The 11,559-nt window shown below is 54.3% G+C and overlaps 1 protein-coding gene across 3 annotated transcripts in view; it reads left to right on the forward strand.

The window, feature by feature from the left end:
* Positions 1-11,559, forward strand: part of IGF2BP2 (insulin like growth factor 2 mRNA binding protein 2) — a 95,290-nt gene that overhangs the window by 40,404 nt on the left and 43,327 nt on the right. For all 3 annotated transcript variants that reach the window (XM_024218630.2, XM_024218631.2, XM_024218632.2), the window contains exon 3: positions 10,664-10,712. In XM_024218630.2, coding sequence (XP_024074398.1) covers positions 10,664-10,712 — 49 coding nt within the window. The remainder of the gene's footprint in view (positions 1-10,663; positions 10,713-11,559) is intronic.

Here is an 11,559-nt window from a genome sequence, read left to right on the forward strand (position 1 = left end):
CTTGTAGTGTGGGGCCCAAAACTGGACACAATACTCCAGATGAGGCCTCACCAATGTCGAATAGAGGGGAATGATCATGTCCCTTGATCTGCTGGCAATGCCCCTACTTATACAGCCCAAAATGCCGTTAGCCTTCTTGGCAACAAGGGCACACTGTTGACTCATATCCAGCTTCTCGTCCACTGTAACCCCTAGGTCCTTTTCTGCAGAACTGCTGCCTAGCCATTAGGTCCCTAGTCTGTAGCAGTGCATGGGATTCTTCCGTCCTAAATGCAGGACTCTGCACTTGTCCTTGTTGAACCTCATCAGATTTTTTTGGCCCAATCCTCTAATTTGTCTGGATCCCTCTGTATCCTATCCCTACCCTCCAGCATATCTACTACTCCTCCCAGTTTAGTGTCATCTGCAAACTTGCTGAGGGTGCAGTCCACACCATCCTCCAGATCATTAATGAAGATATTGAACAAAACCGGCCCCAGGACCGACCCTTGGGGCACTCCGCTTGATTCCGGCTGCCTACTAGACATGGACCCATTGATCACTACCCGTTGAGCCCAACGATCTAACCAGCTTTCTATCCACCTTATAGTCCATTCATCCAGCCCATACTTGTTTAACTTGCCGGCAAGAATACTGTGGAAGACCGTATCAAAAGTGTATTGATGTGCCAGGAGTGATATGTGACAAGGTGGTGCTTGTACCAGATTCCCAAGTGTCCCTAGTGTCTTCACCTGGGACCAAAGTGTCTGCTGCCACCCAAGAAGTGTGTGCATTCAGCACACCCAAACTCTGCTCCAGGGAAAATACACATGCACCATAGAGGTTTGCCCACAGTCCGCACTCTCCTGCACTGATGTTGTGGATCATGCGCCCTCTTGTGGCCAAATGGGGAGATGTCAGGATGCTGGTGATGGACACACAAACTGCTGGATCTCACACACCTGGGTTCTTCTTGTCTCTAGAAACCTTCCCTAGAAAGAGGTAATATTGCTGGCATTTATAACCGATCAATCACTGTGTGTAAATAGGCCTTTCACACACTGTGCTGGCTGCCTGGGCCGGGCTGCTTTGGGCTTTTTCCCATTCTCCGGTCCTTTTTCCCTTGTCTTGCTCCCAATCCAGCCAGCAGTACAGCTCCCATTGACCGTAGCGGGGCAGGACCAATCCCCACTTTTTGCTCTCTGCCCCCATCACTTGTTCCTCTCCCCTTGTCTTTCTCTCCTCTCTTCTGTATATTCCGTGTTAGTCCCCCCGGTTATTTCAGCAGTCCTTCCTCATTCTCATCTGGCTTCCATGCCTCTTCTGTGTTGACTTTCAGAGGCAGGTTCTGCTCTCACTTTACCTGCCTCTGCCTCCCATTGAAATCAGTGGGCAAGAGCAGACCTGGGCCCCAGGTGTACCCCTCTGTCTCTGGAGTTAGCTGTGGCATTTGTCCTTCAGTCTTTTTCTCTTTTCATTACTCTGTTTGTTCCCTGGGATCAGGTGATTGTGGATTTCTGTTCCAGGGAAGCCCCTGCATTTTTCTCTCCAGTGCTTTCCATTTCCCTAGCACATTGCTGTCTTTCCCAGTTGCATGCATGTCACATAGACGACTCGTGCCTCCGATACTGGAGGGGTACAATCAAAGAGGAAGACACGTGACTGCCCCATGTGTCTCCTCTGCCCAGTGACACCTGCACCCAGCCCAGGGCTGCCATGCTCTCCCCGCCCCACGTTACCTGTGGGGGGGGGGCTCTGTCCTTCTCCCACTGTGCCTCCGCCCCAGCACATTCGGCTGCTCTCCCTGGCGCCTGGGCAGGGAGCGGGAGGGAGCCACTTCTCACAGGACTGGAACTGACCACTGGGGTGGCTACTCTGTGCACCTCCCCAGCTGCCTCAGAGAGCCCGGCTGGGGAGGCGGCGGTAGCCCGCCTGCCGCCCCCAACAGGGGCCGGTTGCCGGGGACAGGGGCCAAGTGAGCCGGAAACGTGCCGGGAGGGAGAGGGGACTCCGACTCACTCAGCTCTGGTCCCCGGGACTGGGGGTGCGGGGTGGCCTGCTGACATCGCCACCTCCTCATTTGGGCTCTCACAGGGAGCCATCACACTGCACAGAGCAGCAACCCAGGGTGGCTGGCATGAGACGTGGCTGGTCCTGCCCCTTCTGCTCCCTGCCTGGGCCCAGCTGCCAGGGACAGGGGCCGAGCGTGCAGGGGGGCAGGTGCAGCGGGAGAAGGACAAATCCCCTCTCCCTTCCCCCACGGCAGGCCAAGCAGAAATCCGGGGGGGGGGCCCTTGGCCCTGCATGTCCCCCTTACACGTCACCTATGCCCTGTCCCCCAGCCTGTTTCCTGACTGATACGACGGTTTGAATTTGCCAAGACTCTGCCTGTCTTTTAGCTCAGCGCAGCTACACTGCCACCGCTACAGTGGCCCAGCTACTGTGTTGACACTTCCTACCGTGATGGAAGGGGTTTTTCTGTCAACTGTAGTTAATCTATCTCTCCTAACTGCATCTACGCTAGAGGTTAGGTTGACCTAATACGGTTCTCAGGGTGTGAATTTTTTCACAGCCCTGAGTGATATAGCTACATTGGTCTAATTTTTAAGCGTAGACCAAGCCTCAGATTGGCAGAAGCAGAAAGGTTTAATTTCCAGCTGCTTAACTGTAGTGCTGTACCAACTGGAGAGGGCTGCCCTGACTAACCGTTTTCTATGGTGTCTGTTTTTATACTAATCACAACTTTCTACAGTGCAAGTGTTTTTGTTTGGACTTGGAGTGTTTTACTTGCAGGAGGTTTTGGATCAGAGATCGTTGTTCTTTAAAGGAGTTATAGGAATGAATCCTCAGTTGTCCTGAGAGAATTTTTGATAGAAACTTTATGGAAGCAAACTTCAACAGGGCTTCAATACAGCTCTCCTCTGCTGCCGGATCAGACCAGCATCTGCTGTGCTATGCATTCTTTGCTTAGCCTTTATGGGAAGTTCTAATAGAGTTTCCTTGAGAAAAATAAACCTTCCTGAGTATGACGAGGGAAAAAATTGAGCTAGGCTGGTGAATTGGTCAGAGCTTGAAAGTTCATTCTCTCACATGCACACACGTGCTCGCAGGCATAGACAAGTCCCGAACTTGCACTGAGGCAACTTTTCTGACTTATTCAAGTCTGTCATTTTGTGATGTTTTGACAGGTTCGCCATGCCATTGGCAAAGTTGTTTGTCAATTGGAAGCTGCATAATAAGTAGCACATTACTCGGTGAGTGGTCCCACCGAAGAGAGTGTAAGACACTACCGGGTGTGCGTAATGGGGGCAGTCAGACCTCTGCCACCAGTTTGCGGGAAATTGATGGAGAATTCCTGTATCTTCCAGCTGTGCATTTTCAGGTTGGGTTTGGGAGGAAACTTGGAGACAATTGTAGCTATGAGCTACCCTCTGCCACTCTTACTCACTCTGAGCAGTGCCTTACTTTGTGAGTAGACCGAGCCACGTGCAAATTAAGATGCTGCTGGCCATGAGTAAGCGTGGCAGAGTTTAGCTCTTCGTGAAAGGAGCAGGAGTTCAGACACAGCCTGTAATCTCTGTGGCAGCAGTTTTGCAGGTGTTATAATCTCTGCAGGAGTCCTTGTGGGCCTTCCAGGTTGGCAGAGCATGCTGAGTCTTTATGGGGAACATATCTACATGGGAGAAGCCTGTCAGGCCTTTGGTAAATGGTCTAAAGTTCACCGAAGGCGGACAGAGAATTCACGCGGGCTGGTTTTGGAAGTGAATAGCTCTCGGAATAAGGGCCATGGCTTTCAGAACTAGCCTTGTACGCTCAGTCTAGCAAAAGGCTCCTGAAGGAAACTGATGGGAAGTTTGTAGGCCAGGCTTCTTCCCAGCATCGAGGTGACCGAAACAGTTGGGCGACTTTCTCCAGAGCGAGCAGCTTTGTTTTCTAAGCCTTGTCTCTCCGGAGCCACCTCTGATTCCTCCCAAAGGCCGTCTGACATTCTCCTCAACTCGCAGCTCACGTGCAAAAGTAGAGGGGTACAAGGGGCTTTTCCAAGAATTTGGTCGGGGGAGAAATGGAAATCATCCTGATCTTTGAAGCCTTGTCTTGGCCTTCGCTGCTGAGGCTCCTGGCTCTCCAGAAGACGACTCCATTTCAGTGTGAAATGTGCCGTGAACACGACAGCTAGAATGATGGCAGTCCAGTCAGAAAGGATGGGCCTGGGTGGGGCAGCCCACAAGGAAGGGCCATGCTGGTGTGGGAAGCAGCGGGCTGTTTGCTGGTTGCAGGCAGCATGGAAGGTGGGGTTTGAGCTTAGTGGAATGGAGAGCGTTAGGCAGACAATTCCATGGAGCAACAGCAGCCACTGGGCCATCTGTGGAAGAGCCTCAGGCACTGCGAGCAGAGAGGAGAGGGCTGAGGCCATAGTGGAGGTGAGATCCCTGAGGTGGTGGGGGAGGAGGACTCGCAGGCAAAGTGGTGCTGGAAGCGTCCAGGAGGAGGGCTGAGGAGACATGACTGCATCGCTCTAGACAGCGAGGACGGGGGAGGGCAGCACTCTGACCGGCCTGGAGCTGGCACATGGACCCAAGGGGAGGCCACCGAGAGGGAGCGGCAGTAGTGGAGGCAAGGCGTGTGGCAGATGACGGGCAGAGGGTTCCTGAGGCAGGTGGTGGTGGTGGGCATGTGCTGTGTTCAAAGCAGGTAGTAGGGGGACAGGCCAAGTTAGAGAGAGTCATTCCAGTGGCACGATGAGTGAAGGGCCCAAGGTCCAGAGAGGACCGTTTCAGCCCATGCTGAGCCACCAAGGGCTCCTTCCTTGCACTGGTGTGAACTGCGCTCATGGTGGCTAGCTGCTTGGGCATGTGTGCCCCAAACCGGGCAGCTGATGCTGGGCCTGCTTTGGGTACCTGGTACGGCAGGGACTAAAGCAGGGTAACTGCATCCGATCTCTGGGATAGGAGGCTTCCCCCTCCAAAATGGGAACTGATGAGTGTGCCACTGAGCATGATGGTCCCTGGCGGCCATTTTCCACTCGCCCCACTGTGCTGCCCCCTCTGCATCCTGTGGCAGTGGCAACAGACACCCAGAGATCGATTGTTCTCAGTTACTTCCTTCTGCATGCCCAGGATGAGTTTTCTGAGCCAGGTCCAAATCTCTCGGCCTATCCCAAGTAGCCACTGGCTCAGCTCATGCAGCTGGTCACACCCGGGACCTGGCTTTTGGGTTGGCATTGGAGGTGAGGCAGGTGGAAGTTAGCCCCGGGTCAGCAGCCGTTGCCTCCTGCGCTTTGAGATTGGAGCATCTCTCTGCCAGGGCAAGGGTCTGGTTGGATGCTCTGCCCTCCAAGGTTAACCGACCCAGGGATGTTATTAACCAGGGGGCTGGTTCTGACCCTTAGAACCCTATGTGGCCTGGGATCGGCCTACCTGAGGGATCACCTCTGCCCCATGCCACGCTGCCACAGCTGGCTCTCCCTCATTATCCAAGGGAGGGGGCAGCTGGCAGGGTGTTCAGGCTCTGGAACTTGGTCCAAAATACCCCAGATTTGGTGACCTTCCAGGCACACTGCAGATGCCAGCTGTTTGAGGAGGGGGCACATTCCCAGGCATGACTTGGGGTGAAAGTCTTTTCTTGTGGTCATTGTCTGCTGGCTGAGATACTGGGAGCGCTGATGTTTCTGGTCTTTGTGGCTGTGGGGGAAGAAGGCCTCTGTGCCCCGGCTGTTGTGCTGCACCCAGCGTATGTCGCTCGGCACTCTGGAGCGCTCCAGCTGTATGATATCTATTGGCAGAGTGGGGCAGGTTATCGGAGACAGGCCGTGACGCCACTAGGACCGTCAGGCGGGAGAATGGCTGGACTTTACAAGGGTCCTCAGGCAGTGGATGCTCCACTCAGTGGCCTCCACTGATGGGAGCCGTGGAAACACCTGGCTCAGGACCAAGGGACCAGCTGTTCAGGTGACACAAGTGATGGCTATACTGACACCTTCTCAGCAGCAGCTCTGTTCTCCTTAGTGGGGGGGGAGGAGCACGGCATACTCCTGCAAGGAAGGGGGAGCGAGTGAGTCCCTTCCCCAAGCCCTAGACCTTGGCCGCAGTGCCGGGAGGGGACTCCATACCATTATGCGGACATCCACTAATCCTTGGGAGCGACCGCAGTTGATGAACATTCCTCCTGAGGAAGGACCTCAGGAGCCAGCCCATGGCAGGGGAAAAGGGACTTTTCTCTCTCTGTTTTTTTCTTGACTTTAGAAATGAGAGGTTTCCTTTGCAGCAGGCCTCTGAAATTTAGCAGAAACAGAGTCCTGGGACCAGGGAAGTATCTTCTCCCTGTCCCATGAAATTCCAGTCAGGTTTGGCTGCGATATAAACATATAAAAATCACCAGTGCCCTGCCCTCGCTTTGGGTGCTAATGCGGCTCATCTCGCATTGTGACAGCATGTCAGGACACTAGTAAGTCAAAGTGAGCGGAGTCCCGACAAGCCCAGGAATTGTGCCTGTGAAAGCAAAAGGGCAAATGAAGTTCAGACCATGGAGCACTGTGCTCCAGCCGCTTCGCTGGACAGTTCTGTCAGCGTGAACGAACGGATTCCCCAGAACCAAGGATTTCTAGACAAATCAGCCTGTTCTCTGCTCTTCTCTGCATTGCCAGTGTGGTCGGGGAGACACTGACCAGCAGTACCAGGGCCAATCCAGAAGCACCACTAGCCCCGGCCTCAAGGAAATGTGCTTGGTGGGGAATCCTTGGCAGGTTGGAACTGTTAGCTGCTCCTCTCTGACTGCGCTGGCTGCAGGAGTGAGCGGAACTGTTCTAGGGCTCGAGATGGGAGGAGAAATCCCAAAAGCACCAGGTAGCAGATGGAAGGGACCCTGGGACCTTGGTTTTAAGGGCAGAGGATGTGAATACAGGACTTGCCAGACTGGATCTGACATACCTTCTGGAGTAGGGAGGGTGATGCTAATGAACTCGTAAGACTGGTTCCTTGTTCTGAGCTGAAGCTCTGATGAACTAGTGACCACAAAGATGTCCCCGGGGGGATGAGAGAGGGACTGATGCCTGGTGAGCTGTTAGCAGGGGTGCAGGTTGTTGTATTGTTTTTGATTCTTTTCTCTGTAAGGCATTTTACCTGAAGAATAGAGTGGGCTGGCTTAGAAAGAGCTGGGTAGTAACACATCTGGAGCAATCATTGTTACCAGTCTCTGACGAGAAATCAAGCTGGGCTGTCTGTGCTGGGGATAACACAGTGAAGGCAGGCAACTGTGCAGCCTGGAAATACCCCAGACAGAAGGGAGAGAGGCGCTGGACTCCACCCAGGAAAGGCAACAGCTAGGGAGCTGGAAGCCTGAGATTGGGGGCTCTTGCTGGACCTCTGAGGGGAAATGCAGGTGCAGGTCCCTGATCTGCGATACTCCCAGGAGCAGATGGGGGGCAGTCAGTGCCAATTGCGTCTCTCAGATGTGAGGTCTGTGTGGTGTTGCTGCTCAGAAGTACTGTGCCTCTCCCAAACTCTATTACACCACCTCCCAAGGCTGTGTCTTTTCCGTGCCTGGTATCTGTTTCTGCAGCAGAGCGGGTCTGATCACATGTGGCACCTCTGCTTAGCGGTGCATCTCTTGGTCATCCTTGTGCCTTGGTGGAAGGGGAGCAAGGGATAAATGCCCCTCTCCCAGCCCCAGGCGTGCGTCCCCCAGCCAGGGGAGGTGTACAAGGCAGCCGGTTTTCCTTGCAGCACAATTGGTTTCCCTAGGGTGACCAGACAGAATATGTGAAAAATCGGGACGGGGGTGGGGGGTAATAGGAGCTTATATAAGAAAAAGACCCAAAAATCGGGACTGTCCCTATAAAATCTGGACATCTGGTCACCCTAGGTTTCCCACCTCTGAGCACTGCTTTGGGGGTTGGGAAAATAGTTGAGGGGAGAACAGAAAATGTTCCTCCCTCCCCCACCCCCCACTAACCTGCAGGAGCTGTGAATTTCCACTGGCTCGGCTGACAGGGGTGTTTGAATCATTTCCATGGCAGTTTGTCAGCTCCCCGTTGTGTGCCCTGGGATGGCGGGGCACTGGCAAAGCCAGGCCGTGTTTCCTTAGTGTGCTGCGCTCTCCGTGCTCTGATCAAACCGTTGTTGCCCCCCACTGCTGGAGGAGGACAGCGGAGTTGCCCTAATTGCCCTGCTGCTGGAGGAGGTGTAGGCGATGCTGGTTCGGAGTCACAGAAGAACACAGCTAGCAGCAGGAACCAGCAGCCTTGCTGCAGAGACTGGAGGTGCTTTCAGAAGCTGCGGTGATGTTAGATCCCCTTTCAGAGCAGGAGAGATGAGTACCTGGTGAGGACTTCCTGGTGGCCAGCGGTGTGATGGCACTGTGCCTAAAGTGGGCACTTCTGGGGCACTGCGCCAGATTGACAGGGGGAGTTAGGCACCTAACCTGCTTAGGCGCTTATGTAAATCCCATTAGACACTGAAATCCCTTTGTAAATCTGGCCCGTTGTGCCTAGCACAGGCGGCTTAGGGCCCCCCAGACCTCACAGGATTGCAGGAACCGATGGAGTAGTGGGGATGAGCCATGGCTGCGTGCCCTCTGCTCAGCCTCCGCACTGATGCGCAAGGGAGAGGAAGGCTCTGCTCACCCCCGGCACACCCGTGCAGGGCTGGGCGCAGTCAAGCCGTAGCAAACACCTCATCAGTATCCAGGGCACGGAAGATACACTTTATCTACCCCCCACCGACTGAGATCATCTGCTTTTCATTCCCTCCTGCAACGCCCCTGAGTGATCCCAGGCCCCTGTGTCATCCCGGCTTCTCTCCCACGACATTTCCAGGCAGCGTGTTGTCCTAACGTTGTGATGCACCCAATGAGCTTGTTCAGGAGGGCTGATTAGTAATGATGATGTCACTGCATGTCTGTCATCAGTGCTGGCTTTTCATGGCTGGAATCTGAACTTTGATGACAGTGGGGCTTTCACCCAGGACAGAAAGCCAAGGGAGAGGTGCTGGAGGAGACACCCTGAAATGTGTGGCTAGCTCTGACATCTTGTGGTTTCCTAGCTGCCCTCTGCCATCGCCATAGTATATGAATGGTGTGTCTAGGAAGTCAGATTTGCAGTATTGTCTACAGTGGACTTCAGTGGACACTGCTCTGTGCCTGTTGCAGTGCAGCAACTTGTCCTGCCTGGGGGGTCTGGCGGGATCGTCCTTCCCTGGTTTGGTTGTTGCACAGAGGCGAACCCTGCAGTGTTCTTTGAAACTGGCTCAGCTCCGATCCAATCGCGGTTCCTCCACCAGGCCGTGCAGAGGTCAGGTCCCCTCAGTGGAAAATCTCCGTCGTGTGAGAGTTCCGCCCGAGGCACTGCCGTGGCGTTGTCTCCGGCTATATCTTCGCTGTCAGTGGAGGGGGGTTTACAGCAGGATAACCAATGTGCATGAGCTGTCCCGCTGTAAAACCCTAGTGAAGGCAAGGTGCTGGTAGGTTTTACCAAGAGGTCAACACTATACCCCCTGCCTACCAGGATATGACCTCGCCTAGCCACATTGCAGTAAACATTCCTGCGCCTAGTCTTCGCCTGGGTCTCTCAGTGGGATTGCTAATGCCCATGGCAGTCTGAGAGTCTGGACAAGGTTTGCTTTCCCCACCCCATCTCTCTGGGTATAGCTTCATGGGAGCTGGTGCCATAATTCCCAGTTCAGGCAGATGTGCCCACCGTAGCATGCTAAAAACAGTAGTATGGCTTGGTCGCCCCTAGAGCATGATCCTGTGTGAAACTCTGTGTATGGGGGGCAGCCAGCCCCTCCTGCCATCCTCACTGCTGGATCAGCACTAACGTGGGTATGTCTGTCTGAGCTGGAAATTCTACCTCCAGGTCCAGTGTAGGCACACCCTCTGCTAAGTGCCTGGTGACTGCCCTGCGCTGGCTGGCATTAAATTAGCCAGTCCCCTTTCCTTCAGCTGCAGCCTGTCTCCTCTAACAATGTGTTGTTCCCAAATCGCGCCTGCCAGTGGCTCCAGTGGTAGAGGGCTCTGCCTCCTTGACCCTGGGTGCAGCTGCAGCACTGTGGGCTTTGTCTTGGCAGAATTTGCTCTCACTGCAGTTGTGTCTAAGGAAATGCTGCCATGGTTTTCCTGGCCCAGCATTCTTACTGCCTCCTGGGCCTCCTCTGCTTTGCTGTGCCCCACGTTGTTGGTTCCAATGCAAAAGACTTGCATGTGGCTCCAAAGGAAGGGACAAATTGTTGGTAAAATTTCTACTCCTCCTGGGAGCGACCTGCTCACCAAACCCTGGAGCACGGGTGCGTGTGTAATTGCAGATACGCACATGTGCCAGCCTTCCATCCGCTTTCCTGGGTTTCGGGAGAACACAGGAGATTGAAACAGACAAGGCTCCTGCTCTCAGAGAACTGTCTGGGAGCACTGGAGCTCTTTTTGTACTCCTAACGACACCCAGGCAGCGTTTTACCCTGCCACTGGGTGGCATCATACCTGTTCCTTTAGCAGACAGGGGTTACTACTTCGCAGCGGGGGAGGGGCAGGGTTGGGATTTTTTCCTCCACGTTAATTGTGAGACAAGTGAGTAAGTGAGGGGAATCATGGGGTGGCGCATCTCACAGGGTACATCCTGGCTGGAGAGTTAGTGAGGGGGATTGGCCCCCAGGAGCTGGAGTGGTGTTTGGGCTAATCTGTGCTGGTTTCTTCACAGGAGCAGGAAGATTCAGATCCGGAACATCCCCCCTCACCTACAGTGGGAGGTAAGTAGATTCCCGCTTCCTACAAAGTCCCCCTGTCATTGCATCTGAATAAACGTTGGAGGCTGGGCAGGAGCTGCAAGCGCAGTCTGAGCTTTGTCCTGTGGCATCTTCCCGGTGGCTTGAGGAGGGAAGCAGAAAGCAGCCTTTGCAGAAGGCTGTTCCGGTGACGTGTTTCCTAGCCTGAGGCGCACGGCGTGGGTGTGGCTTGGCTATAGCTCAAGATGTCCCATCTCCTCAAAGTGGCTACAGAATCGCAGTCCCAGGAGAGGAGCTGCCTTCTGAAAATAATTCACCTGCTGCTTCTGCCAGGCACTGGGGAGTGGCTCATGTTGGGGAGCGCCCTGGGTTCATTGCCATCAGCTGGCCAAAGCCAGACCCAGCATGGAGCTGACGTGATGGGCTTTGGGGAAGTACTTCCAGCATCTTCCAGGGTTTCTTCGGAGGTGGCGTTTCCTCTCTGTTCCTGCTGTGGCGATGTTCGCTGGGGTGACCCAGAAGGTCTGGAGGCAGCCGAGTCCAATTCTGATGCCAGCAATAGCTGCCATAGGGACAGTGTGCTCGAGAGACTCAGCTGCAGGTTCATTTGGGCTTCAGTGCCTGTTTACACTAGGAAAAGGAATTCTTTCCCCACTCAGAAGGCCAGGCCCAGCCATTGTCAGCGCTCCCTCCAAGAACGTGCCTGAGGGCGCGCTCTGCCAGGAATTGGAAAGTGATTTGGTCCATCCAGCCCAGCAGCCGGGCGTGTAGAACCTCAGGCGACAAGGGCTGAGGAGAGACAGTCAGCAACCAGTCACTTGTCTTGTGTAAAAACAACGAGGAGTCCGGTGGCACCTTAAAGACTAACAGA

This window comes from Terrapene carolina, unplaced genomic scaffold (genome assembly GCF_002925995.2).
Source record: "Terrapene carolina triunguis isolate 2854851 unplaced genomic scaffold, T_m_triunguis-2.0 Scaffold88, whole genome shotgun sequence".
Taxonomy (NCBI): domain Eukaryota; kingdom Metazoa; phylum Chordata; order Testudines; family Emydidae; genus Terrapene; species Terrapene triunguis.